The sequence below is a fragment of the Leucopleurus acutus genome, assembly GCF_964270905.1.
Source record: "Leucopleurus acutus genome assembly, chromosome: 20".
In the NCBI taxonomy this organism is placed as follows: Eukaryota; Metazoa; Chordata; class Mammalia; order Artiodactyla; family Delphinidae; genus Leucopleurus; species Leucopleurus acutus.
Genome location: NC_139162.1, coordinates 51,049,715 through 51,074,890, shown reverse-complemented (window position 1 = coordinate 51,074,890; position 25,176 = coordinate 51,049,715). Strand labels below are relative to the sequence as shown.

Here is a 25,176-nt window from a genome sequence, read left to right as displayed (position 1 = left end):
TTGCCAGGTATGGTCACACATGTTTTCCTATACTCCCTGCCTTTTGCATAATTTATTTCCACTTTGGCAGTAAGACATCCCCCATTTGCATAATTCACGTTACACTTGCATAATCCAGCCTTGTGTCTTCTGACAGTGCTAACTGGGGTAACTTGGTGTAACTCGGTGCAACTTGGTGCAATTTGCATAGTTTACCCATGGACTTTGCAGAGATCCATGCCCACATCTGCGTAATCTAGCTCTGTATTTGCCAGATATGCAGTCGTGGTTTGCATAATTCATTCATTATCAATAATTGATTTCTGATGTTAGGATAATTTATGCCACTTCACTGTAATTCATACTCACATCCAATCCAACCTAGGTATAAACCCCGCCCACTGCAAAGACCACTTTGCATAATTTATTCTAATAGTGAGACAAAATGTAGACCCACAGATGCATAATTTACACCCACATTCACATAATCATTTGCCTCTCATTTACCCAGTGTCTTAACGGGCATACTGCTTAGTCTTCCTTTAAAACATCTGCCCAATTTATTTCCCACAGCCCCCATGACCACCACCTACATTTGCATAATGTATTCATGGGCCTGGCTTAATTCGCTCACACACGTGCATAATTTATTTGAGCCTAACCAGGATTCCTTCACACATGCGTATAATATACTCATGCATATCTGTCATGTTCTGCCAGTTATAGTTTCTTTCCAGGAAGGATCTAAAGTTAGAGCTATAAAAATTCTTTGCAGATGATATCAAGGCAGATCTGAGGGATTAGAAACCACAGTGAGGAAAAGGGGAGATGGTAGCACCAGAAAACAGGGATAAGAAAGGGAGAGAGACAGTTACTGTGACTGACTCACTACTGTAACGCTGAGTTTCCTGGCTGCCATGGCAAAAATTACAGAACGACGCTTCACACGATTCTCAGGCACTATTAAAAAAGGATGCTATTCTGACTTGGGTTCTCCAAGTGGTCCCTGACAAGGATTTACACCGAAACTGTGAAAGGAATTTTAGACACCATGGGTGGGAGGTGGGATAGGGATGGGATAGGGAGAGGGAGAGATTTCCCCTGAGAAGGAGCTGGCTCAGACACAGGGAAGACAGTGTAAAAAGCCACAGCTCTGGGTAGAGAAGTGGCTACGGAGGATCTCTTCAGGAGTAAATGGAGACCAGACTTTGGGGATGTTTTCATGAAATGGCCAGACTCATGGGATGTTTTCATGACATAATCGAAAGAACGGGCACGAGCTAAAGATGATGCCCGTCCCTCCTAGAGGCGATGACCTGGAGGAGTGAGAGATGGGTCTGGCTCTGGGTTTTCTCCAGAAATGATGTGTGACGTCAGACAAAGCCTGTACCCTCTGGACCTCCGTTTACACATCTGAACCATAGAAGGGGTTAAAGTAGACCATTGGTTCTTGACCCTTCATATCCAATCCTCCCTTTTTATAACAATTTTTTTTATATCCCCTTTATTCTGCTGGTGTGAGATTCTTAGCTAATAGGAGAGAGGTTTTCTAGCCTCGGAGTTTGGTGTCTGGACTCTTGAACCTGAGGCCTGGGTTCAAATCCCATCTCTGTTGTTTCCTAGCTGTATGACCTTGGGCGGGTTCCTTACCTGCTCTGTGCCTCAGTTTCCCCACCTGTAATCAGGGGGTCATCCTAGTACCAGCTTCAGAGGACTGCATGAGGATTAGTTGAATTGCTACATGTGGAAGGGCTTAGAACAGCGAGCCTGGGACAGGGTAACTGTGAGCTCGTCTTCCCGTTAACAAACTTCCCTACACGGGTTGGCTTCCCAGAAGTCAGTATATTGTCCAGACCGTGATATAAAGGAAAGTAATATCTAATAGAACCATCTGCATTTCTACATGTAAACGCTTGGGCATGACCACCTTCAAAGGCATGACGAAGAGCCAGATGGTGGCATCTACTTACATATAATGAACAAGTTGGGGTTTAAGAGAAAAAAAAAAATCAGAAACCATTCCCATGCACGGAGACCAACAGAGGAGCGGGTAGCCATGAGATTGAAATCAGGCATATTCAGCGTACATTAAACCGTACAGGAAAATACTTCATACAGACATAAAACAGAATGGAGTGTAGACTCCAATTATCATAAGCAGGGTTTTCGCTGACGTGAACGTCCAGTGGGAGGTTCTGAAGTCAGGCAGGACGTGGGACAATTCTGCATTGTGTGGGACTGTCCCATGGGTCGCTGGATGTCACCAGGCTGGGACCATATCCCCCTCCCCAATTATGGTGGCAACCCATAAATATCCCTAGGTCTGTGACAACCCCTCTTGGGGGCGTTCTATCCACTGAGACCTGAAGGTGTGTCTAGCTCCCCTCCCAGGGTGGGCAAACCCGTGAGCCCATTTGCAGGGGACGCCCTAGAAAGCAGATGTGAGTCTATCAGAATCACCTTTTGTTTACCTGCAGGGAAGAAAGCTGATCTCAGGTATTTGAGATCTCTCTTCTGATTAAGAGAGACTCGCCCACAGCATATACAGTGGCCAGTTCAACGAGCACAAGGCAAGAGTTCATTTTACGGCTTGCGTGGAAAATTCAGTTTCTTTTCACAAACCTGCTTGGTGGCTTTGTGTGGTACTATTTCCAAGTCCTGCCTTTCCTCTGAACCGTCCGTAAACACAGCGACAAGGGCCTGTGGCAGTCGGAGCTTAAAGGTCGTTCCTTCCCCTACCAGGCTCATTTTAAATATACCTCTGGGGCCATCTGATTTGTAAATACTCTTTAATCTTTTCTTCCTTATCTTTAATGAGAAAGGTAACATAGGAGTCTTTACATGAATATTTCAAGGCAAACTGTCAGGTGTTTCCTGTACATGCCTGGACCTGTGCCAGACCACAGGCAGACTGAGTCCCAGACCTCAATGAGCCCAAGGTAATAGCGCTAGTAATAATAATAATGGTAATGGTCATTTCATGTTTTGTGTATTTTCCATGTGTCAATAACCAGCAAAGCTAAGTGCTAGGGGTACATAAGCTCATTCAGTCTTGGGGATGTCCCCATTTTACAGACAAGAGGCTGGGCCAGGCATTCCTCTTCTAGAACCAGGATCTAAACTCAGCATTGCCTTGTCCCTCTGGGGCGGTAGCATGTAAATATGGGAACTCGCTTTATGAGGCTGTCAGACAACGAGCCGAACTTGGGCTTCTTTTAGAGTCAGAGTCCTGTCCCTAAGGGCCAAACAAAACCTAAGGAAGGAGAATCTGGCAAGGGCTGTACTCACTGGTGGGGGGGTGGAGGGGAGGGAATACGACAGTTTGGGGAGGTGACCAGAGGGCAGACCCTGGGTGATGGGTAGGCTTTGGAGAAGTGGAGGCATCCCCGGTGAGGAGGGGCAGAGGGGAAAAGATAGAGGGGGAGAGAGGCAAGAAGAGAAAAGATAGAGGGGGAGAGAGGCAAGAAGAGACACCAGCTCTGCCCCTGGACAGGGGCTGGGACCACACGGTGGGGACGTGTCTCTGGCTTGGTGGTGGCTTAGGATGTCTGGGTTCCCGGCACTGGGGCAGCTAAGTGTGGTTCTCAGCGTGACAAAAGGTGGATGGATGGATGGATGGATGGATGAGACCAGGAGAGAGACAGGAAGGGTGGGGAAAGGGGGGGGGGACATAAAGAGGGAAGAAGGGTGGGGTGGGAAACTGTGAAGAATTTCATGAGGGAGAGAGGTAGGTATCTACAAAAGATATGAAAGAGAGACAAGGAGACGGCGGCAACAAGAAAGGAAGACACAGAGGGAGAAAGATAAAAACCAACTGACAAAAAAAAAAAAAAAAAAAACCAACTGACATAGAGGATGAGACAGAGGCAGAAAGAGAAAGCGACAACGACCTAGAGAAACAGAGAGAGCGAGATATGGGGAGAGGCAGGGAGGAGCAGAGACAAGAGCCAGAGAGAGAGAGAGACAGAGATGGAGGGAGATAAGGGGAAAGGGGAGAGACAGAGACACGAAGAGAAACGCGGAGAGGCAGAGATGAAGAGAGACAGGAGAGAGGAAGAGACAGAAGGCCAGATGCGGACAGATGCAGGCGAGAGACGCGGGGAGCGCCGGGTGGTGGCCGGGACGGGGCTCTGGGAAGAGAGGCGCCGGGAGGCGGCGGGCCGGCTACGAACGCGCCCCTCCCGGCGCGGCGGTCCTGACCCGCGGGGCCGCCCGCAGGTGTGGGAGGCGCTGCTGACCCTCGTCTTCTTCCCGGTGTGCGTGGTGTTCGCCTGGATGGCTGACAAGCGGCTGCTCTTCTACAAGTACGTGTACAAGCGCTACCGCACCGACCCGCGCAGCGGCATCATCATCGGCGCCGAGGGCGACCCCCCCAAGAGCATCGAGCTGGACGGCACGTTCTTGGGCGCCGAGGCGCCGGGCGAGGTGGGCGGCCTGGGCCCGGGGCCCGCGGAGGCCCGCGAGCTGGACGCCAGCCGCCGTGAGGTCATCCAGATCCTCAAGGACCTCAAGCAGAAGCACCCGGACAAGGACCTGGAGCAGCTGGTGGGCATTGCCAACTACTACGCGCTGCTGCACCAGCAGAAGAGCCGCGCCTTCTACCGCATCCAGGCCACGCGGCTTATGACGGGCGCGGGCAACGTGCTGCGGCGACACGCTGTGGACGCTTCGCGCAGGGCCACCTCGGCCGAGGGCCCCGGCGAGGACGAGGACGACGGCGCCAGCCGCATCTTCTTTGAGCCCAGCCTCTACCACTGCCTGGAGAACTGTGGCTCCGTGCTGCTGTCCGTCACCTGCCAAGGCGGCGAGGGCAACAGCACCTTCTACGTGGACTACCGCACGGAGGACGGCTCCGCCAAGGCCGGCTCCGACTATGAGTACAGGTGGGTCCCGGGCAGTGCTCCCCGGCCCGCCTAGAGTGGGCGGGCAGGGAGGGCTGGCTGTTCGAAGGTCATAGGTTCCGCCATCCAGCGGCCTCCAGGCTCCCCAGTCTCCTGGCTACCTCTGGCGCCCATCCTTACTTTGCTATGGGCAGACCTGCAGTATTCATTCATTCACTCTTGAGAGTTTACTTTGTACCAGGCACTGTTCTAGGCACTTGGCAAACGCTGCTGGACAAGGCAGACAGCGGTGGCTGTCCATCTACCACAGGCTGCTCCTCCCATGTCCATGCTCTACCTGTGCATTCTTGTGCTTGACACTCCACTGTGTTCATTATTATAACTCCATTATATGTATCATACCTGGTAAAACAAGTACCCTCCCACACGCCATTATTAAAGTAAAAATGTTTATTGAGCACCTACTATATGCCAGATGTATACCCCGGTGAACAAGACAGCTAAGGTCCCTACCCTCAAGTTGCAATAAGGTTATAAACTATGAAACATATAAAAACATCAGGTGATGGGGGAAAATGAAGTGGGATAAGAAGACAGACAGTGTCCAAATTGTCTTTGGGTCTTTGGTTCCACCATAAAGCTACCCACTCTTTGCACCCTCCTGTGTCTCACTGCCCCAGTCCCTCTCCTCACCCCTCTTTGAGCAGAACTGTGATCTTGTTCAGCAACTCCTACTGCACGCCTACTAGGTGCCAGATGCTTTTTTAAAAAAAAATTATTGAAATATAGTTGATTTGCAATGTTGTGTTAATTTCTGCTGTACAGCAAAGTGACTCAGTTATATATACATTGTTTTCCTATTCTTTTCCAGGATATTGAATATAGTTCCCTGTGCTATACAGTAGGACTTTGTTGTTTATCCATCTGACAGATGCATTTTTAAGGGCTCGACAGAGAACAGTAAAGAAGATAGATAACTGCTGTGTTCTCATGGGACCACAAAATTCTTTATGTATTTGTAGTTCTGTCCATACCACACTCTTTCAGGAATTATAGGTTTACAGTATGTTTTGTTATGTTAACTGATGTGCAAGTCTCCCATGATTTCCTATAATACTAGCATTTATTGTGTGTCTTCTATGTGCCAGAAATGAATCTGGGCAATGGAGACCAGCAGTAAATGAAAGACATAAAAGTCCCTGCCCCAATGCAGCTGACATTCTCATGGGAAAGATAGGCCATTAGAAAGTATAATTCAATACATTAAAATATCAGGGAGTGGTAAGAACAGTGAAGAAAAATAAAGCAGAATACGGGAGAGAGTGTTGATGGCCGAGCTTTTCATGGGTTCCACCTGCTAAGTTGAAGCTGAACTGTTCACAGATCTTTGGTTCTGCCATCATGCAGCAGCCAGCCCCTCATCCGCGAGCTCTTCTCTTTCTGGGATTGAGGTCCCTGTTTCACAGATCTTTAGTTCCACCACTGTGCCTCAGCAAAGACCTTTGGTAGCCCAGGCTCCCCTCTGCCCCATCATATCTACATATCTTTCCACTGCTTTGGACATTTGTAGGTCATTCCCTCCACCTCAGTCAGTCCAGGATCCTTTAGCCTGCCCATCCTCATCCACCTCTCCTACCCTGCCCTTCCGCAGCCTTCCCTGAGTGGAGCACAACTGTTCACGGATCTTTGTTCCATCATCCTGTAGCATGGGATCCCTTTGGTCACCCATGACTTCCTCCCTCCATCCTCTCTGCCCATCCTACATCTCCAGCCTCCTTCGACTGAAGAAAGGGTATCCACTACTTGGGGGCTTGCTGTGACTCAGTCTATCCACCATTCCCCTCCTACCCACACCTCTGGGTCTGCATTGCCCCCATCAAAGCCCCAAGCCTTTGCAGAAGGAAGTGAGTACACGTGTCACCTGCTGGGATCAGAGGCTGCCTTCTCACCTGCCAGTGACGTCATGAAGATGTTTGAAGTGAAGGAGTAAATGCTGTTCAGTGGTGGAACCAAAGAGCCAGGAAGAGTTGACACCTTCCTACCCATCCCTGTTCTCCCAACGCAGTTGATATTCACAGGCCTGGCATCGTTTATCAAGGCAGCTTAGGTCCAGGACTGGGAGGGAGGACACCTGGGCTCCAGTACAAGCTTAGCCCTGCTCCCTGTTCCTTGTGTAAGTTCCTGCCTCAGTCTGGGCAGACAGGGCTGTCACGTACAGTTGTTGAGGTTGTGCACTGCACAAGAGCAGCACATCTAAGAAAGCGCTATTCGTATAGTGGACATTGTAGATTTCTATGTCTATTATGACAATTTCCAGATTCGTGGAAACAGTGTCTTGAAGAAGGGGAGCCGTTTTCTAATTTGCCCACAGGTATCACTAGGCTATGGTGGTCCTGTGGGGGTCTTAGTTTCTCCAAATTAATAATGATCTCTGAGGCCCCCAAACCACACAGCTCTTCCAAGACTCTGAGATTTAAGCCCCTATAATCCTAACATGCTAAGGGTCTAAAATTCTAAGATTCCAGGTTTCCCACATTTTGATATTCTAATCTGTACCCCAACCAGTCTCTGGTCTGATGGTTCTAAGATTTTCATTTTCTCAGATTTTGTGCACCCAGTATTGGAATATGAGTCCTGTGAACCTAGCCTTCTATGATTCTGATATCTGGTTTCTAAAATCCGCATGTTCTTTTTCTCCCCAACTTTCTTTTTTCTTCATTTACTTATTTATTTATTGGCTGCATTGGGTCTTCGTTGCCGTGCGCGGGCTTTCTCTAGTTGCGGTGAGCGGGGCTACTCTTCGTTGCAGCGCGCGGGCTTCTCGTTGCGGTGGCTTCTCTTGTTGTGGAGCACGGGCTTAGTTGCTTCGCGGCATGTGGGATCTTCCCGGACCAGGGCTCGAATCCGTGTCCCCTGCATTGGCAGGCGGATTCTCCCCAACTTTTTATTTTGAAAAATTTCACACCTACAGAAGGGCTGCAAATATAGTCTGGCGAGCCCTCATGTAACCTCCACCCAGATTCACCAATTGTTCCTATTTTGTCCTGTGTGCATTCACTCTCTCTCTTTAATATATAATAATATGTTTATTGAGATGCTACTCTATTTTTTAATTTTTATTTTATATTGGAGTATAGTTGATTTACAATGTTGTGTTAGTTTTGGGTGTACAGCAAAGTGATTCAGTTATACATATACATATATCCATTCTTTTTCAGATTCTTTTCCTATATAGGTGATGACAGAATATTGAGTTCCCTGTGCTATACAGTAGGTCCTTGTTGATTATCTATTTTATATATAGTAGTGTATATTAATCCCAAACTCCTAATTTGTCCTTCCCCCCCACCTTTCCCCTTTGGTAACCATAAGTTTGTTTTAGAAAAATATATAATAATATTAATAACTGTGGCACCTTATTAGAGTTGCAGGCAGCATGGCCATTCACCCATAAACATAAGTGTGCATCTGCTAAGAATAATGATATTCTCCTCCATCATCACAGTACGATGATCACACTTAGGACATTTGATACTGAATCAATATTATGATCCCATCTACAGTCTATGTTTGCATTTCCCCGGTTGTCCCTATCTCACCGTTCATGGCTGTGTCTTCACTCCCTCTCTCCCCATCCAATCTGGAACCACATGGTGCATTTGGTCGTCATGTCTCTTTCACCTTCTTCAGTCTGGATCGATCCCTCAGCCTTTGCATGACTTTCATGACCCTGACACTTTTGAAGACGTTAGACCGCTTACTAGAACAAGCCTCAATTTGGGTTCACCTAATGTTTTCTCATGATTAGATTCAGGTGATGCACTTTGGCAGGGCTCCGTGGAGGCGATGCTGTGCCCTCCTCGGTGCATGGTGCCGGGAGGCACATGACGCCCACGTGTCCCATTACTGGTGATGTCCAGGTTAACCGTTTCGTAAAGATGGTGCTAAAAGCCTAACATTCTACTATCCCTTAAGTGTCCACTTCTAACATGCCATTACTTTAGGATTCACTAGTTTGCTAGTGCAAATATCACTAGCTAACTTTCGTTGAGTGTTTCCCCTGTATTAACTCAATCCTTATAACACTACCATGAGGTAGACAGGGTTATTACCTCCATTTTACAGATGAGGAAACCGAGGCTTAGAGGGTTGCCGAATCCTAACTGCCTGGAGATCCCACAGCTGGCACAGGTCGGCCCACCCAGCTGGGTGCCTTAGCCACCATGGATAGCGCCCCTAGGCTGACGGCTGCCCCAACAGGGAGGCCTTGTTCCCTCCATCCAGATCTTGTCATCCAGTTCTACCTCTGCCAGAATCTTGGGGTCCCTCTTCCCCTCCCACAGAGGGATGGGGGGGATATTATAGACTTCTGACATCTGTTAACATCCCAGAGTCATTTTGATGTCTGTAGCCCTGCCAGGAGGAGCCCACTCATTCCCTGTTCCCTCAAAGTTTCACCCTGTCTCAGGCCCTGCCTCATTCCCTCCCCCACCCCATAATAGAACATCTTGCCTGTGCTTTAGAGAGTCACACAACTGATGCTCTTTTAAACCTAAGCCAGTTCACGTCCCTCCTCTGCTCGGAGGCCTCCCATGGTTCCCATCTCACTTGGAGCAAAGGCCAAAGTCCTCACCATGGCCCACCAAGGCCCCATGACATCTGCCCCTGTTCCCCCTGCTCCCTCAGCTGCAGCCACACTGGCCTCCCTGGTGTTCCTCAAACACTCCAGGCTCACTCCTGCCTCAGGACATTTGCACTGGCTGTTCCCTTTACAGGAATACTCTTCCCCAGATATCCTCCACGTGGCTCCCTCCCTCAGGCCTCTGCTCAGATGTCACCTCCTCAGAAAAGCTTTCCCTGACCACGCTAACACAGCCCCTTCTCCTCACTCTCTACCCTCCTTCCTTCATTTTCTCCAGAGCATCATCACCACCTGACATTATATGTTTTATTATTCGTCTCCTGCACTGGAACAGAAGCTCCACCAGGGCAAGGATTTTTCTCTGATCTGGTTTGCTGCTGTTTCCCCAACACTAAGAACAGTGCCTGGCACACAGCAGATGCACAATACACGTTTGTTGGATGAATGAACTGTAATTAAATCCCTAGATGTGTAATTGTCACTGTGATATAACTCTGCCGTGGGGCTGTTCCCATGTTCCCAGCATTGCCCAGCAGTTACTCTGGGAGTGTATGTTGAATGACTGAATGATGCCAAGTTAAGGAGTGTGGACTTTCTCTTGGGGATACCTGGGAGCACAGAATGGTTTTTATGAGAAGCATGGCAAGGTCAATTCTAGGCCCTATGTCCCTGCTACTGAAAGCGTGGTCCATGTACCAGAACCATTCACATCCCTTGGGCGCTAACTAAAACTGCAGAGTCTTGAAACCCTGGTGCTACTGAGCCAGAATCTGCATTTGAACAAGATGCCCCAGGGAATTCGTGTGCACCTGGAGGTTGGAGAAGCATGGCTGTGGACCACTCCAGGCTCCCTCTCCACCCTGGGACTTTGCATGTGCTGTTCCCTCTGCCTGGAGCTCTCCTGCCCACTAAATCTTCTCCCATGAAGCCTGCCCTGATCTGACCTTCATCATCAGATGATGATGTTGGGAGGGACCAACTCTGTCTTGTTCTCCCTCTGCATCTCCTGCCCCGGAGAAGCCCACCCTCATTCCCCCTCAGTATTACTTGTTTAATGCCTGTCCACCATTATATTTGTAAGTTCTTCCGTGGTGCGGCCCCCTCCTCTAGGAGACCCCCCTGACTCCTCCCACCTCCCCCACAGCCTTTGAGCGACCTTCACCCCTTTCTTTCCCCTCTCCTCCACCGCAGCGAGGGCACGCTGGTGTTCAAGCCGGGCGAGACACTGAAGGAGCTGCGTATCGGCATCATCGACGACGACATCTTCGAGGAGGATGAGCACTTCTTCGTGCGGCTGCTGAACCTGCGCGTGGGCGACGCGCAGGGCATGTTCGAGCCCGACGGCGGCGGGCGGCCCAAGGGGCGGCTGGTGGCGCCTCTGCTGGCCACCGTCACCATCCTGGACGACGACCACGCGGGCATCTTCTCCTTCCAGGACCGCCTGCTGCACGTGAGCGAGTGCATGGGCACCGTGGACGTGCGCGTCGTGCGCAGCTCGGGCGCGCGCGGCACCGTGCGCCTCCCCTACCGCACAGTGGACGGGACGGCACGCGGCGGCGGCGTGCACTACGAGGACGCGTGCGGCGAGCTCGAGTTCGGCGACGACGAGACCATGTGAGCGCGCCGGTCCGGCAGCCTGCCGGCCGGGGCAGACCGAGCGCGGCCCGCGAGAGGGGCGGGACCAGGATGGGACTGTGCCCGGGCGGGGCGGGGCCTGGATGGGCGAGGTCGAGAAGTGTGTGGACCTAGGAGAGGCGTGGTCTTGGAAAGGGGTGGGGCCTTGATGGAGCCTTGCTCATGAAACGGAGAGGTCAGGGGAAGTGGGGCAGGGCCCAGGGAAGAGGTGAGACAGGGGAGAGGAGGGAGGAGACTGGAGTGACGGGGCGTGGCCAAGATGTTGGGACTGGATGTGGGCGGGGCTTGGGAGAACTGGGCAGGTTTGGGGAGAGGAGAGTGGGACACCGGGAAGAAAGGCCAAGTGAGGAGAGAGGAGAGGAAATAGGATGGGGCCTGGGGAGAGGAATGTGGAAGGCTTAATTTGTAGAATGGAGGAGTGTGGCCTGAGGTTCCTTTCGAGGTGGGAAGGTGTCTGTGGAAATGGAGGGCGAGTGGGGTCTGGGTAGGGACTCAGGGAAAAGGACAAGGACAGCGGAAGAGGGCGGGGTCTAAGGAGATGGGGCAGAGACTGAGGAGGTGGATGGGGGAAGGGGTGAAGCTATTGGGTAGGCGGAAGAACCTGGGGAAATAGCCGGAGACCTAAGAGGAATGTGGGAGAGGCTTTGGGAAGAGGCCGAGTAGGAATATGGGGGCCTAGGAAGAGACACGGGAAACTGGAGGGCTGGGATTTGGGAGGGTGGGGTGGAATCTTGGGAGGTGAGCTGGATACACAGGAATAAGTATGTAGACACACAGACACAACCAACACGCACACCGGCACATACGGACACACAAAGTCAAAGACACAGAGTCAGGGCTGTTCTCACGCCCAGACACCCGGCCACCCCTTACACAGATGCCCGAGTTCCCCCCATGTGTGCCTGCAGCCTCACATCCCCTCCCCCTCCTCCTCCCCCCCGCCCCCCACCCCCCGCCTGCCTGGGATGCAGAAGGTGTCTCCCTTCCTTTGCCCGCTCCCTTCCGCCCCCGCACGCCAGTCTGTCTCTCTCCTCCTGCCGCCCACGCTCCTCCCACCTAGCAGAGCTCCCACCGCGCTCCCCTTCCCTCTCCCCTCCCCACTTCTGTGGCTAGGCCTCCCGCTCAGCTTCTCACTGCTCTATCTCTCCATCTCTCCGTTTGCGTCTCTGCGTCTCTCGCTCCTGGCACCTCCCCTCTGGGTTTCTGTTAATCTCTAGATCTCTGTCCCCAGTATCTAGCTAGCTCTCTGACTCGGGTTGTATTTCAGTCACGAACTCTCCATACATTTCCATCTCTCTCTCTGTCTGACTTGGGTTGAGAACTTAGGCTGGGGGCTGAGGGCACCATTCCCGGCCCCATGTCTCACACCCAAGAGGCCGAGGGGATGGAGGGCGTTATCTTTCTACTTGTTTCAGTACTTCTTGTAGTCTATGGCTTCCAACCAACTTCCCGCCTGCCACCACAAACCCACAGGCCCTCTCCTCCCCCGCATGGCTTCCCCAGGCTGGGACACCCTCTGTCCCCCACCCCCGCCCAAGCTTCCAGCTGTGGCTTCAGGAGAGGGAGAACAGGAAATTAGCGTTTAGGGAAACACATCCTTCCTCTGACGGGCAGGCGCTAATTAGAGATGCTTCCAAGAAGCTGGGCTGGAGGGCTGGCCCCAGGCAGGATCAACACAGAGATGGAAGAGAGACACCCAGAGATGGGGTGTCGGGGACATATGCAAGAGAGAGAGACAGACAGAGAGGCACCCAGAGACAGAAGAGACCTAGCGAAAGAGAGACAGAGCCAGAGTAAGGGAGTGTCAGAGAGAGAAACAGAGAAGAGAGAGAGAGCACGAGAGAGACAGAAAGACACAAACTTAGAGATGGATACCAAGGAAGCCAGAAACTGAGTGACAGAGACCCATCAAGAGAGGGAACACGGGATTGGGAGACTGGGATGGAGGAAGAGTAAAAGGAAGAGAGACGCAGGGGAGGTAAAGAGAGACGTTCTTCTCACTGAGAGGAACTCAGTGGGACTCAGGGAAGGAAAGGTCCTTCTGATGCTACAGAGAGAAAAGAGTTTGGGTCAGCAAGAGAGGATGGGAGACGGGATAAGAAAGAGACTGGGTCTGAAATTAGAGTGGAGTGCCCAGGAAACGAGGAGGGCAGGCGTGAGGATGACAAAATGTCAGGCTGGGGAGGAAGGCTGTTTCCTTTTTTAAAAATAATTAATTCCTTTTTATTTGAACTATAGTTGTTAGTTTCAGATGTACAGCTAAGTGATTCAGGTCCATGTATATGTATATATATGTATTCTTTCTCAGATTCTTTTCCATTATAGATTATTACAGGATATTGAATATAGTTCCTTGTGCTCTACAGTAAATCCTTGTTGTTTATCTATGTTATATATTAATGGTGTGTATCCGTTAATCCCATACTCCTAAGGCTGCTTCCTTTGATCTCAGGAAGTCCTGCCCTTGCGTAGCTCGAGTCCCTCTTGCTGTCCCTTGCTAGTTGGGTTTCTCCTCCTTTTGGGCCCCGTGAGGGCACACTTGTCTGGGCGCCAGTTGGCGCGTGTGTCACTGCGTGTCAGTCACTGCGTGTCAGAGGATCACGGCGTGTCTGCGAGAGAGTGAGCGTCGGAGGTGTGTGTGTATCACCCTGTCAGTGTGTCAACGTGTCAATAGCTGTCTGTGTGTCAGGAGACCCCCTCCTTGCTCCGGTGTTTCAGCACCGCGGACAGCTCCCAGCCCACTCCTGAGGTGGGGGGCACCCATGTTTTCCACCCACAGAAAATTTTAAATATCTTGAGACTGGGAGTGGGTGAAGGTGGAAGTAGGCGTATGTCTCCACGTGACCGTCTTGTGTGCGTCTGTCTTTGCATGGGTGTCACTGTGTCCTGTGCGTGCGCGTGTTGAGATAGGTCTGTTGATTGAGACCCCTTTGCTTAGATGGTGTTGACTTTGGCTATCCCATTGTGTTCCATTCAGTCTCTCTGACACTGACAGACGGAGACGGGGAGAGGAGGACACAGAAAGAAAGGCAGAGAGCTGGGGAGAGACTGAGACAGAGGAGGTCAGAGAGATGGAGAGAGAGACACAGAGAGGCTGACAGATGGGCAGAGAGACAAAGGAAGATTGAGAGACTGTGATGCAGAGAGAGACGCTGAAGGGAATAAACAGACACCAAGAGGCATAAAGAGTGAGATGTAAGGAAGGAGAATCTACATGGAAGCACAGCAGGGGTCTCACACGTTGGTGATGTCACCCAGGCTGCGGAGGGGGTGTCGTGCTAGTTGGCATCTGGTCCATGTGATTTTGCCACTGCATAGGGAATGGCTGCGGGGTATGATGGTGCGTGGGTGTGGGCGGTGTGACCGGCTGTGCTTCCTCTGCTGGGTGACTGCGTGGGCTGGGTGTTTGTGTTTCTGGGTTCTGGGGCCAGGCCTTGTGGTTCCTACAGCTGAAAGAGCTGCTAGTGGCAGAGCTGTGGGCTTTGGGGGGTTGTGGGTCTTCGTAATCGAGGCGGGGTCGGTTGTGTGCCTGCAAGGGATGGATAACTTTTGGCTCTTTCCCCCCCGCCCACCGTCCTGGTTACCATGGCAGCAGGGATGCAGAGAAAAGCAATTAGCCCTCTGTTGCACCTCCGAATGTGGTCAGGACAGGGAACAGGAAGCCAAGGGTCTCCCGGACTGAAAATTTTGAGCGAACAACTGTTTAGGGAGGGCACACTATATGCCAGGCCCTGTTCCAGGCGTTGGGGATACAGCAAAGAACATAAATGAACAAAAATCGCTGCCCTGGTGGAACTTACATTTTAATGTGAAGAGGCAAACGGCAAACAATAAACAAAATAAACACATTAGACGGTGTGTTAGAAGATAATCTGGAACAAGGAAGACATAGAGCAGGGGAAGGGGGCCAAGCGTGCTGGGGTAGGGGTAGGGATGGATTTCAATATTAAAGAATGCGGTGGGAGTGGGTCTCATTGAGAAAGAAGGTAAAGTTTGAACAGAGAGCTGGAGGAGCTGAGGGAGTGAGCATGGGGAAACCGAGTGAACAGCCGGTGCAAAGGCCCTGAGGCACAAGCAGGCCTGCTTGTAGGTTCAAGGAACAGCGAGGAGGCCGGCGTTGCTGGAGGGAGTGAGCGAGGGCGAGAGGGCTGGGAGGCCAGAAAGGGCACAAGGGCCGGATGGCAGGGGTTCTTGGGGGCCACTCTTGGGTCTTTGGCTCTTATCCTGGGTGAGATGGGAGCCAGGTGAACGTCCCGAGCAGAGGAAGCACCCAATCTAACCTAGGTTTCATCGGGATCCCTGAGCTTGATACTGAATACAAACGCAGCTTCGTCAGATGCTTCCGAGCTTGTTTCTGTAAAATGGGGATAATAAGAGGGCCTTCCCCCCAAGGGTTGTTGTGAACATTGAATGAGATTCCAGAGCCCGAGATGGAGCGAGTGCTCAAGAAACCGGGTGGCTAACGTGCGAGTTATTGGTGATTCAGGGGGAGGGAGTCTTACGCTGCGTGCTCTCCCTCTCTGCTCAGGAAAACTCTTCAGGTGAAGATAGTTGATGATGAGGAATATGAGAAGAAGGATAATTTCTTCATCGAGCTGGGCCAGCCGCAGTGGCTTAAGCGAGGGATTTCAGGTAAGGGGCGACGGGTGGGCTGTGGGAGGGGTAAGGGCTCCAGGGCGGGGGGACCCCTGGAGGCTCAGTTGTGGGCAATCCTTCAAGCTCGTGGACCTGAGCTTCCCAGGGAAGATCTCACCCTCTCCCTGTCTCTGTCTCTCCCCAGCTCTGCTACTCAGTCAAGGTGAGTGGAGTTACTTCCAGACTTTGGGGGGGGGGGCACTGGAGGGAGGGTCTTGGGGGGGGGTCAGTGCCTCAAGTTCCCCTCAAGGTCAGGTTTGAGGCAGGTTGTAGGTGCGATAAATTTGGTGGAACATGTGTGAATGGGGGGTGACAGAAGTTTAAAGGCCCAGATCATGTTTTGGTTGTAGTTAAGATGGTGGGGGGTGGTAAGTCCCCAGCTTGGGTTTCTGGTAGGGTCCGAGGGAATCAGGTTTGAGGTTGGTTAGGACTGGGTTGGGGTTGGGATTTGGGGTCAGTATTAGGAACTGGGTCAAAGCTAGCATTAAGATGGAGATTGGCTTCTGGGTTTGTGGTGGGATCTGATTAGAACTGGGGTCAGATTTAGGTCAAAGCTAAGGTTGGAATTTGAGGTGAGTTTGAGGAATTTGAGGGTAGAGTTGGGGCCAAGGTCAGAGATTGGGGTGAGAGTTGGGACTAGGGTCAGGGGCTTGGAGATAGTGACAGAGTGGTTTTGGAGCTGAGATCAGAATTGGGGTTTGGGGTTAAGATTAAGGATAGACTGAAGATTATATTAGTCAAGGTAAGTAATACAAGCTACTATAACAAATCGGCCCCTAAATCTCAGTAGCTTAACACAATAAAAGTCATTTCTCACTCAGGCATCGTTTTCTGAGACTGTTCCTGGTTGGCGGGTGGCTTTCTTATGAGAGTTAGGATTGGGTTGTTGCCGGGCTCGGAGCAAAGGATCAACATACTTTGGGGAGGTCAATGAGCCCAGAGCCAACTGTAGATGGTTCTGGGTCCAAGATTTGTACCAAAATCAGGAATCCCCCTCTCTCCTCACCACCTCAAACACACTCTAGGATGTTTTCAGAGCTTGGATATAAAGACCAGGCCTCTTCCACAGGGTGGTGACAGTAATGACCATAGTGCTGATAATAATAAAGTAACATTTTTGGTTATTGTGAGCCAGGCACTCTTCTAAGCACTTCACATGAATTAACTCCTTTAACTAGGAGTTAATAGGAAACCACCCTATGAGGTAGGTACTCTTATTGTGCCCATTTTACAGATATGAACTCTGAGGCACAGAGAGACTAAGGTATTGTCTTAGGTCACACAGCCCCCACCACATGAACCTCAGAGCCCACCAACTGAACTTCGTGGACCAGCCCGTGGGAGCTGGCTCTCAGGTTGGGGAAAGACAGGGTTTTCTTTATCAGTGGAAACAGGCAGTAAAGGCATCGCAGGCCCAGGTAGGTAGGTCTCCTTGGAGTCTAACTCCCATCCCTCGTGCTGCAGGGGATGGGGACAGGAAACTGACGGCTGAGGAGGAAGAGGCTCGGAGGATAGCAGAAATGGGCAAGCCGGTGCTTGGGGAAAACTGTCGACTGGAGGTCATCATTGAGGAGTCGTATGATTTTAAGGTGATTTTCTGGGACCTCACCTTCCTGGAGTCTTGCCTGGGTCATTTCCTTGGGGAGAGTCCAGGAGGGGATCGACCATGAGGGTCACAAGGGAAGGGCAAGCAAGGTCCGAGGCCATGTCTGTGTCCCTCCGTTAGCACCATGGACAGCACACGCTTCCCTTGTCCCTTCTTGCTAGAACTGGGATATGGAAGGTTGAGGACCCCTGAGCATGGGGTGTGAGCCCGCATCCCCAGTACCCCTCATGGAGCTGCCCTGGGGTGATCATGGGCCATGGTCTCTCCCCACCCTCTCATCCCCAGAACACAGTGGATAAACTCATCAAGAAAACGAACTTGGCTTTGGTGATTGGGACCCATTCGTGGAGAGAGCAGTTTTTAGAGGCAATTACGGTGAGCGCAGGTAAGTGGGAAGGGAGGAGAGAGGAAGAAAGAAGAGAGGGATGGAGAGACAAAGAGACAGAGGAAGAGAACTGAAAGGGAGAGGGAAAGAGTGACATGGAGAAAAGGACAGAGAGCAATAGAGAAGAGAAAGAAGACAGAAAAGGCACAGAGATACTCAAGGAGAAAGACGAAGAAACAGATACAGAAAGACAAAGGAAAAGATAGGGAAGGTGTACAAATAGGAGAGAGAGGCACACAGAACCCCAGAGAAGGACAGAGATGCGGAGAAAGGATGAAGGGTGCAGGAAATGAAGACGCAGAGGGCCAGAGAGAGACGCAGGTAGACACAGAGACGCAGAAAGCTGGTGGAGACAGGGGCGGAGGTGGAGAGCTGTGAAGCGGTGGGATCCCAGCCCGGGCTTTCTCCTGGCCTCAGGTAATTGGAGGGTGGAAACAGGTTAAATGGCATGGCCTCTCCACACAGCCTGGGTTCCTCTGTTGCTATGGAGACAGTCTCCAGGGCACCTAGCTCTCCCACCTGAGCGGGTTCTCACCCCCTTAGGCCTCAGACAGGCTCACACTGCCCCTCTGTGGCCAGATATATGATGACATGGATTCACAGACAATCTTGGAGGTCAACACTGGCCATCTGTGATAGGAATTGGGGAAACTGAGGCCAAGAGACATAAGAGGGACTGGCCTGAAGTCCCTCAGGGAATCCAGAAAGGACCAGGGTGGAACTCAGGACTTCTGTCCCTTGAATAACATCAGGTTTCCTTCAGGGAGGCCAAGCTGGTGGGAACTGAAAACACACGAGGAATTGTGGGTGGAAAGAAACTGGTCGGTGGGATCAAAAGAAACCAGGCATCAGGGATGGAAGAGTACCCGGTAGCAGGCCTAGAGACACCAGATTGTAGGCCTAATAGAAATGGAGTGGCATCTCCCTCTGAAGCCACATTCTTCCAACATCTACTTCTGAAGGATCCTCTGGACCTGGTCCTATACAGGGCCATTGCTGGGGACAAAGAAATGATCATGACAGCTCGGGACCTGTCCTGACAGAGCTCACTGTCCAGTGAGCTGGACAGTGTCCAGCTGACACCTGACAGTGTCCACTGTCCAACCTGTCACAAGAGAGTGACAACCCAGATTGGGCAGGACTGGGACGGGGTCCCCAGGGAGCTATGGGAGACCACATCGGGTGTCTGACCCAACATGAAGGTCAGGGAGGGCTTCCTGCAGGAGGAGTCTTCTGATCTGAGTCTTCAAATAGGAATAAGAGTTAGCCAGGAGGAGGGAGCCAGGCAGAGGGAAAACCAGAGTCTGGAAATGTGCAAGATTATGGCACATTTAGGGAGGGCGATTGGTTTCAGGCATGAAGAAAAGGCATGGGATGAGGCATGAGAGATGAGCAGGGTTCAGACCCCAGAGGCCTTAGAGGCCACAGGAGAGGGCTTGGGTGTCATTTTAGGTGCAGCGGGGAGCCGTGGAGCTTTCTTCTTTTCTTTTCTTTGTTTTCCTCATGGAGTGTGTTTTGAATGAGGGGAACTCCTGGAAGTGGAGAGAGCCTGTGGAAGGAAGAGGGAGAGGGTGGGATGGGGTGTGAGTTGGGGCTGTCAAAACTGGCAGGAGATGGGTCATGCAGGGTCTGAGAGGATGTGGTGAGGAATTTGAGCTTCAAGAACAGTGGGGAGCCAGAGAGGTCCCTCTAGGGGCTTAGTGAGGGTAAGAGGGTTGCATGAAACTGCAACTGTGGGTGTGAGATGGTGGTCGTGGAGGCCATGGGTCTATAGAAAGCAAGCGATTAGATCAGAGGAAGTAGTAGAGGAAGGATAAAACCATTATGGTAATAATAACAGTAATAATAATCATGATGATGACAGCGATGAAGACAGATTGAGTGTCAGGCAGCTTTGAAGTCCATTTCCTGTACGAACTCATTTAATGAGCGTATCCCGAGTATCTGGGTTGGGGCTTGGTCATTTGGTACTTTGTTCCTTTTGGGTCCTCGCGTGAGCACAAAGCTGTTTGAGGTGCTGAAGGAGGGTGGCTCTCGCTTCCTTAGGGGATGAATCATGTCCCATCTTGCACTTAGAGGTGATTTTGTATTTCCTTTACCTCCCGATGGAAAGTTCTTTGCAGGCTGGACTTGGTTTCAGGCATCTTTGAATCCCCCCCACCCCCAGGCACCGGAATGGGCCTGCAACAATGACAGTCACAGTGGAGATGTTCCAGGCCCCATAGAGAGCACCTTATATGGCCTGACTCGTGTAGTCATCACAGCCCTCTCTTGAGGCAGGTCTGATGATTATTCCCATTTCTCAAATAGACATTCAGAGGCTCAGACAGGTTAGGACACTGATTCAAGATCGCACAGGGCTTGACACCAAAGAGTCGGCTCCAGAACCACAGGCATACCCGTGAGGCTCCCTCTAGATGGGAGAGGCTGGAGAAGTCAGCAGAGGCCAGAGCCTGTGGGTACTGGAATGCCAAGCTCAGGAGTGTGGGCCTGGATCTGAGGGCAGTGGGAGCCAAGGCAGGATTTGGAGCAGGGCAGGGAGAAGCCCCAAGAGACGGAGTGATAGCAGCCCCCTCCCTCCCAAGAGTGTGTCCTCCCTGCTCTCACCTCCGCCATGTCTCAGTATGGTCAATCAGGGATGCGTTCAGTGGCAAACAACAGAAAACTTGACCGTAAGTGGCTTAAGCACACTAGACTTTATTTTTTCTCACGGAACAAAAAAATCTGTAGGAGGTGATCAAGAGTTAGCAGCAGCTCAGTAGTGTCATTAAAGGCCCAGGCCCCTTCTTTATTTCTCTTTCCCATTCCCGGGTGTTGTCCTCATGGTTGCAGGACGGCTGCTATACCTCCAGGTGTCCATATTCCAGGCAGGAAGAAAGGAAGCAGGGAAGCAGGAAGGGGCAGAGTGCCTGTTGCGTTTGAGTTTCCAGTTCTAGTTTCCAACTGCATTTTACTTGGGGTCGCAGCAAAAACATCTTCTTTGTGATGCAACATGCAGAACCGAGAAGTCTCACAAACCACTTAGTTAAGCATTTACAAATTCAGCCATTTATTTCTTTAAGAAGCCAAGTGGCTAAGTGAGCTAGAAAAGTGGGAAAGGGTTGTATGACCCGAATCCCCAAATCCATCAGTCTCTCTCTGCCTCCACTGCCACCAGCTGTCCTATGCTCCCTGACATTCCAAGGAACCGTTGGGTGGGACCATGGAAAGTGGCTTCATGATTTGGTGGCTGGCCTGGCTTTTATTTCCTGACTTGCTGTGAGCAACTGGTCAGGGGTGACAATGTTTCTAATCAGCACCCTTCCAGATGTAATTCGTGGCACACGCAAGTGTGTTCATTGCTTCTCATTCCTTGCTTTCTGCTTATGAGTTTCAGGTGAGGTAAGAAGACATTTCATTTGCACTTTCCCATTACACAAGTCACTGCAGGTCAAATTCGGCCACAATAGGTGACACAATCAGCTCTAAGGATGATGCATCCTTTACAAATCTCAGAAAACACATCTATAACAACAGTACCCCTATCAGGAAAGCTAGAGCTTTCCAGAAACCCTCTGTTTATGTCTCATGGCCAGACTGGATCACACGACCACTGCTGCAAGGTATTCTGGGAAACCACGTATTTAGCGGAGGACCTGACTGCTGTGGGCTGCATGGAATTCTGGGAAAGTGAATATTTTTATCTGAGGACAGTGCTGTTGCTAGCCTCAGGGGGTTCTGGGAAAGTGAGCACCTTTAGCTGAGCATGTGGCTACTGTCAGCTGCAATGAATCAGAGGAACTGAATATTTCTAGCTGCAGACCTGGCTGTCAGTAGCTGTGAAGGCTTCTGGGAAAGGCATATCTTTAGCTAGGGACATGGCCACCCCTAGCAGAAGGGATCCTGGGAAACTGCATATTTTTATCTGGGCACATGGCCTCCTCTAGCTTCAAATGATTCTGAGAAAATGAATATTTTTACCTGGGCCCGTACATTCTCTTAGCTGCAAGGGATTCTGGGAAAGCAATTCGTTGGGGACTGGCTGCCTAGAAGTTGAACAAAAGGGGGGCTCTGTAGGCGAGGAAGGAGGCATGGGTGTGTGCCCCAGCTGGGTCGTGTGCCCACAGGGGACGAGGAGGAGGAGGAGGACGGGTCCCGGGAGGAGCGACTGCCGTCATGCTTTGACTACGTCATGCACTTCCTGACGGTGTTCTGGAAGGTTCTGTTCGCCTGCGTGCCCCCTACCGAGTACTGCCACGGCTGGGCCTGCTTCGGTGTCTGCATCCTGGTCATCGGGCTGCTCACCGCCCTCATTGGGGACCTCGCCTCCCACTTTGGCTGCACCGTTGGCCTCAAGGACTCTGTCAACGCTGTCGTCTTCGTGGCCCTGGGCACCTCCATCCCCGGTAACCCCTCAGGAGACCCCTTGTTGGGGGAGTGTCTCAGAGAAGCCAGGCAGGTGGACCCTAAGAGAAAGGCCCTGCAGAAATAAGGTGGTGGAATCATACAGAACCCATATGGTGGGTCCCTTGGAAATAGGCAGGTGGGTATAATAGGAACTAGGCGGAGGGAACCCATGGATTCAACATGTGAATTGAATCCTCCCCAAAAGCAAGCAGGTGGAATGTCCCATAGAACTAAGATGGTGGGAAATGGTAGAAACCAGACGATGGATTCCAGGGAAAGAAAGTGGCAGGACATTGAAGAGACAGGTGTTGGAAGGAGGGTCCCATAGAAATAAGGTGGGAACTTCATAGAAACCATGCAGTGAGTTCCACAGAAACAAGATATTCATTCTCCCTTTCCTCCCCCTGCCTAGCAACCAGATGAAAGATTCCATAGACCTTTGTTGCTGGGCATGATAGGAACCAGGCCAATGAATCTCAAAGCTTTAACTAAGAGGAGAGTCAGAGTAGAAACCACATGTTGGAGGAGATGCCATGGAAATAAGATAGTGAGGCCTCAGAGACTACAGTGTACGTGACCCCCTCTTTCCCCCAAATCTGAGGGAGGGTCCCTTAGAAACCAGGTGCAGGAGACTGAAATTCCTGTAGGAGGGAGGAGACCACGCGTGGAGGCAGACACCTTGCTTTTCCACATCAATGTGTTCACCAGCCAGGTGGTGGCGCTGTAGGCCCAGACAGCAGGTGATGTGTCCTGTAGAAAGCAACCATTGGTGAATGGGTCTGTGAAGCCCGCCCTCCGCAACAGAGACTTGCAGTCTTGGCAAGATGTTCAGGAATGGGTGGAGACCAGAGAAGCGAAGCCGTATGGTTGACAGAAGCCAAGTGGGGAACTGATGGGCGGGCAAGGGGTGCCACGTGGCTGGGGCGTAACATTTATTTTGTCCACCCAGGTGGCAATGGGATAATTGCGCCTGTAGAAACATAGGCAGTGGGTTCGTGGGAAACAGCTAGTGATTCCCAGCAAAAGCAGGCCGCAAACCCCATAGAATAGAGTGGATTCCACAAAAATCAGGTGGTGTGTGTGTCCCACAGAAAGCGGGCAGCAAGTCTTGTAGAGGGCAAGCAGCAGACCCCATAGAACATAGGCAATGGTGGGGAATAATAGAAACTAGGCAGGGGGGCCCATAGATTCAACATGTCAACTGAATCCTCCCCCAAAGCAACAAATGGGATGTCCCATAGAACTAAGGCGGTGGGGAATGGTAGAAACCAGACGATGGATTCCATAGAAAGAAGGTGGCAGGGCATTGAAGAGACAGGTGATGGGACAGGGGTCTCATAGAAATAAGGTGAGGACTTGATAGAAACTATGTAGTGGGTCCCATAGAAAGCAGGCAGCAGGTCCCATTGAGGGAGGCGGTGAGTTCCAGAGAGTAGGTAGTGGATCCCAGTGGATGTAGACACGTTCTATATAGAAAGCAGGCAGCGGGGCCTGTAGCCAGCAGGCACAGAGATGGCGATCGACTTTGCCCCCTGGGTGGGGTCAAGGGCACAGAACTCCAGGAGTGGGAGGCCAGACCCGCGCGACACTGGGGTGAGGAGTCTGGATCCTTGGGCCAGCGGGGTGCTGGTGGGTCTCTGGGGAGCAAGTGACTGACGAAGCCAGGCGGATGCTCCTGGGGGGCCCACGGAGCCCCCCCTGACCCGCGGTGTCTCTGCCCCTGCAGACACGTTCGCCAGCAAGGTGGCGGCGCTGCAGGACCAGTGCGCCGACGCATCCATCGGCAACGTGACGGGCTCCAACGCCGTGAACGTGTTCCTGGGCCTGGGCGTGGCCTGGTCGGTGGCCGCCGTGTACTGGGCGGTGCAGGGCCGCCCCTTCGAGGTGCGCACCGGCACGCTGGCTTTCTCCGTCACGCTCTTCACCGTCTTCGCCTTCGTGGGGATCGCCGTGCTGCTGTACCGGCGCCGGCCGCACATCGGCGGCGAGCTGGGCGGCCCGCGCGGCCCCAAGCTCGCCACCACCGCGCTCTTCCTGGGCCTCTGGTTCCTCTACATCCTCTTCGCCAGCCTGGAGGCTTACTGCCACATCCGGGGCTTCTAGGGTCCTCCCCAGGGACTCGGCCTGCCCCTCGAGACCACCGCCTCCGTGCTGGACTGGCTCTCCTCTGTCCTCCAGAGATTCGCCTCCTCTCCTGGGACTCGGCCTCCCTTCCTCCTGGGAAGCCATCTACCCCTCTCCTCGGTCCCCACTTACAGCCTCCTCCCTTCCCCTCGGGAGCCTCCCCAGGTCCTCCTGCGAACAGCCCCCTCAGTTACGTGCATCTCCAGCCAGTCCGTCCCTGTTCGTTACTGGTTTTGTTACTGGAGCAATTTCCACCTCGAGGCCCCTCCCCAGAGAACCCTCCCTCATCCGTAATCCCCTACAGAGTCTCCCGTGTGTCTCCCTAGACACCCAGCCTTGCTCCATGCCATAAGTCCCCCTTCCTCTAGGGGACCCCCTCACCACTTCCACGGACCTGTGCCCCAGGGCCTCAGAACTCAGCCCTGCGGGGGCGGAGGGGGGGGGCTTGAAGGAGGCCGATCCATCCCAGGAGGTCACAGATCTCAGCCCTTTCCCCCAACCCTCAGGGAGCTCTGTGGGCCTCGGGGGTTGGGGGAGGAACAGATGGGTATGTGCACAGGGGGGCACACCTTCCCTGATTTCTCCACTCAGGCCCTTGGGAGGACACTAATTCTCAAGGCTTGGAGAAGGGAGGGGAAAGTTTGGGGTTCCAGAGCTGGAAGAGGCACATTTTGGACCTGTAACTTCTCACCTTCCAGCACCCTCACTTGCCTCCAGTACCTCTGAGAGCCCAGCCACGCCTTGGAGGGGGGTGGGGCTATGTGTGTACATAGTGTGTTTGGGGGAGGGGGGACGTGGGAGGGTGCATGACTTGGGGAAAGGGTGACAGACTTTTCCACTGAGAGGGCAGCAGACTCCCCCAGCCGTGAGAACTGGCTTTGGGGAGGAGGCCAGGAATCCAAGGGAGTGCAGCCAATCTCCCCTGACTATCTAGAAGGCTCAT

General features: G+C 52.1%; 1 protein-coding gene across 3 annotated transcripts in view; it reads left to right on the top strand.

Annotated features, from left to right (window-relative positions):
* SLC8A2 (solute carrier family 8 member A2) overlaps positions 1-24,212 on the top strand; it is a gene marked incomplete at both ends in the record, with an annotated part of 29,760 nt that extends 5,548 nt beyond the window's left edge. Inside the window, 8 exons of one of the 3 annotated variants that reach the window (XM_082862713.1) lie at positions 4,198-4,862; positions 10,654-11,076; positions 15,626-15,729; positions 15,878-15,895; positions 17,197-17,321; positions 17,624-17,723; positions 21,830-22,108; positions 23,836-24,212. In XM_082862713.1, the coding sequence (XP_082718839.1) occupies positions 4,198-4,862; positions 10,654-11,076; positions 15,626-15,729; positions 15,878-15,895; positions 17,197-17,321; positions 17,624-17,723; positions 21,830-22,108; positions 23,836-24,212 (2,091 nt within the window). Of the gene's footprint in view, positions 1-4,182; positions 4,863-10,653; positions 11,077-15,625; positions 15,730-15,877; positions 15,896-17,196; positions 17,322-17,623; positions 17,724-21,829; positions 22,109-23,835 lie in introns of all 3 variants that reach the window. The other 2 variants (XM_082862711.1, XM_082862712.1) reach the window with 2 other exon arrangements.
* Between the last annotated feature and the right edge of the window lie 964 nt (positions 24,213-25,176).